The sequence below is a fragment of the Cystoisospora suis genome (genome assembly GCF_002600585.1).
Source record: "Cystoisospora suis strain Wien I chromosome Unknown contig_7615, whole genome shotgun sequence".
In the NCBI taxonomy this organism is placed as follows: domain Eukaryota; phylum Apicomplexa; class Conoidasida; order Eucoccidiorida; family Sarcocystidae; genus Cystoisospora; species Cystoisospora suis.
This window is the reverse complement of record NW_027160400.1, coordinates 1,581-4,571: the sequence shown is the minus strand read 5'-3', so window position 1 is coordinate 4,571 and position 2,991 is coordinate 1,581. Positions and strand designations below refer to the sequence as shown.

General features: G+C 50.4%; 1 protein-coding gene across 1 annotated transcript in view; it reads right to left on the bottom strand.

Moving 5' to 3' along the window:
* Positions 1-1,124: 1,124 nt before the first annotated feature.
* Positions 1,125-2,991, bottom strand: part of CSUI_010504 (dna-directed rna polymerase i rpa1) — a 3,350-nt gene continuing 1,483 nt past the window's right edge. The window contains exons 2-3 of the mRNA XM_068070607.1: positions 2,414-2,508; positions 1,125-2,007 (exon numbers count right to left, since the gene is read on the bottom strand). Of these exons, the coding sequence (XP_067917417.1) occupies positions 1,508-2,007; positions 2,414-2,471 (558 nt within the window). The 5' untranslated portion in view covers positions 2,472-2,508 and the 3' untranslated portion in view covers positions 1,125-1,507. The remainder of the gene's footprint in view (positions 2,008-2,413; positions 2,509-2,991) is intronic.

The window sequence follows — 2,991 nt, the reverse complement described above, 5'->3', positions numbered from 1 at the left end:
TCGGGTTGACTTGATAACGCAGGGAAGACCACCGGTTCAGGTCGATTCACCCTGACTTACGACGCACAGAAATCAGATCCGTGGGCCTGGAACTCCTTTTTCCACTACGGCGTACCGGTATGAACCGCCAGCCTGGATCGTGCAGTAGTTTTGGCGTCCATCCGCACCCCAACTATTGTGTAAGCCAAACCCTTGAGCTGGACTTAGGGCTAAGAACCTGTGGTTCGTCTGACAAGTCCCGGGTGAGCTTCGTGACACCTGAGCAAGTTAGACTATTTTTACGCGCAACAATAGAATAATCTGATTTTCGCGAGTAGTTAGCAAACTAGCGCTAGCTCAGCAAGATAGTTAGTTAGCGGACGCAGCAAGCCAGGGGGGGTGTACTCCCCACAATCCACCCGCTAGGAACAGAAGAGACACATCGGGAACACACCCCATGGGAGTTGTGAATAGTTCTCTTATGATTTTGGTCGAAGTAACGGACTAGTTTGTCTGTGTATGCTTTTTCCTAAGCGCTAGGTAAACGAGCTCAGGCCGCTGTTTGTTCAGTTCAGAGCGACAGCACTCCGCAAACGTCAGGGAGAAGGGTCATCGTCCAGGTGGCCTTGTACCAATCTATTCTTCGTGCGTGATCGCGTTGCGCGTTACCGCGGGAGCAACTTTCTGTAGGCGTGACGTGACTGGAGAGGTCTTTAAAACTTCCCCCTCCCGAACGCTCTTGTTCCAGTTTCGCTATTTTATTACTGTGCGTGAGAATAGCTTAACCTTCCTCTAGTGTCTGTGAACGGTGCGTGTGTTACTGAGGTACCGACAAGTGATACGTGTTTCCGTGCAAAAGTGCGAAATAGTGGCATGTTTAGGTGTCTTATGTATGCTAGCGTGCGCACCCGTGATCCGGGTGCCCTTTCATAATTCTGGGGTAGACGCCTTACTGGATTCGTGCCGCGAAGTAGTTCGTGCAGTCGCGGTCTTCCAAGCGAAGTCGTAGCCGTGCGGCTCCCCCGGGGAACACTCGCGTGGTGTCGCAGCGGTCGGGTAGGCAACACACCCGTGTCATGGCCTTGATGCGCAATAGTTCTTCGTGCTGGTCACACGGGAGGCATATTCGAACTTCCTTATAACGAATGTGCGTGGCGTCTTTCTGCTTCTCAGCCTGCCCCCTTACTCAAGCCAGTGAAAACTCTCAAGGAAAAAAGCAGCTGCCCGCATGTCTGTTAAAGCCGGATCATCACACTCAGAACCCAACCTGATGTAGAAACGAAAGGGTACCTATCGACGCGTGAACGAGGTACCCTTCTGACCGCACAGACAGAACCTCGGAGCTGTCGGGCCCAACCGCACATGGCGACCACCTATATAATAGGAAGCCATCATGGATTGGACATGCGGCTGTCTTAAACGCACGCAGCGCCGTTACACTTTGAAGCAGCACTGGGAGCCACCAGTTTTCGTTTAGATCTATGTATGACCTAGACGTTTCCATCGCTGCTCATTGCCTGCGCGAGACTTAGACGAAATCAAAGGTCCTCTTCTTTTTGGAAGAGTGCTTGCGAGCCTTTTCCTTCTCGATGCTGATGATCTCTTCGTCCATTTCGGTCTCTCGCACAATCATGCCGGGTGCTTTCAAGTTGTTCTCGGGGTCAGCTTCTGCTCTCCCTACCTTTATGAGGGAACTCTTTCCGTCTGTTAAACGTGGTTGCTGGGTCTTTTTTGACCCTGACAGCAGGCCTTCTTCAGCCCTCGAAAAAACGACGCATGCCCCCCCAGGCTCACCGCCGCTGTTCACTGCTTTTCGATCTTTTCTTTTTTTTCGAGAAAAGACCTCTTCGCCTTCCACTTCGAAACTCACTGTGGTCCTGTCAGCTCTCCCAACCTCTGTCCTCTTGATGAAATAATCTCTTTGTTTATGTAGCGAGGGCCTTAGCTGAGTATACACCTGAAGTTGCTGAGAGCCAATGGGGGACGGGCTGCCTACAACCAGACTTGCCGATGGCGTACTGAGAGCATCTGGTGAGGAGCAGACACAGAAGATAGAAAGAAACGCTTACGCAGCTTTACCTAGAAACGGGGCATTGCCCGCTCCATATCGAAGAATCACAGCGGGGGTTCCATGCTTCAGTCACTGTTGTAACTCGAAATCGCAGAAGACTTTGCCCAGCTAGTTAGCCTGATCCATTCCTGCCTCGTCTCATCTAAGCCAGTTCATAAGAAAGTTGACTGCTGCAACGGGCCCTTGTCTCAAAACGCCATTGGCAACCCAAGAGCGTCGACATGCCATACTCACGTTCGGGACCCTCGTTGTCTCCCATCTGCGGTAACCGTCTTATCGACTACGTGTATCGTTGCCCTTCTGCCTTACAGATTGAGATTATGCACAGCAGTAGGTAGCAAAGCTGCTTTCTCCTAAGCTTACCGACAGCCGCTCGTTCACAGGCTTCAGTAAGAAACTTGAAAGAAGTCTCGTAAGACATCTGCAGGAACGGTGCGTTTGAACCTGTGATTCCCAGCCTGTACACGAGTCAACACAGCCAGACGAACAGTGCATACACCTCCCCCAAGAACATCGTGCGTAACCTGTGAGATCCACACATATAAACCTCTTTCTCTAAGCTGGTTACCGGCGTACACACACATACCCAGACACGCATGTATATACATTTATATGTAAATATATACAAATAAAGAGATGTATACATACAAGTATATGCGTGTATATAATACATATATATGCATCTATATATTCATACATACAGAAAGAGGCTTTATATCACTTTAGGAAATTGTTGGTATCCGCGTTCCTACTTTCTTCGTGTATCTTCATAGCGATACCCACAGTCGAGACGAATGAACATGACTTTGTTGGATTGACACATCGGGCATAGAGTTATCACAACCCTCATTGAAGCTCTCCCAGCTGTACCCCTGACGCCTAACCGTATTCTCCCCCTCCCCCCGCCACGTGACCCCGGGCCCCCCGTCCCTTGGAGGCCA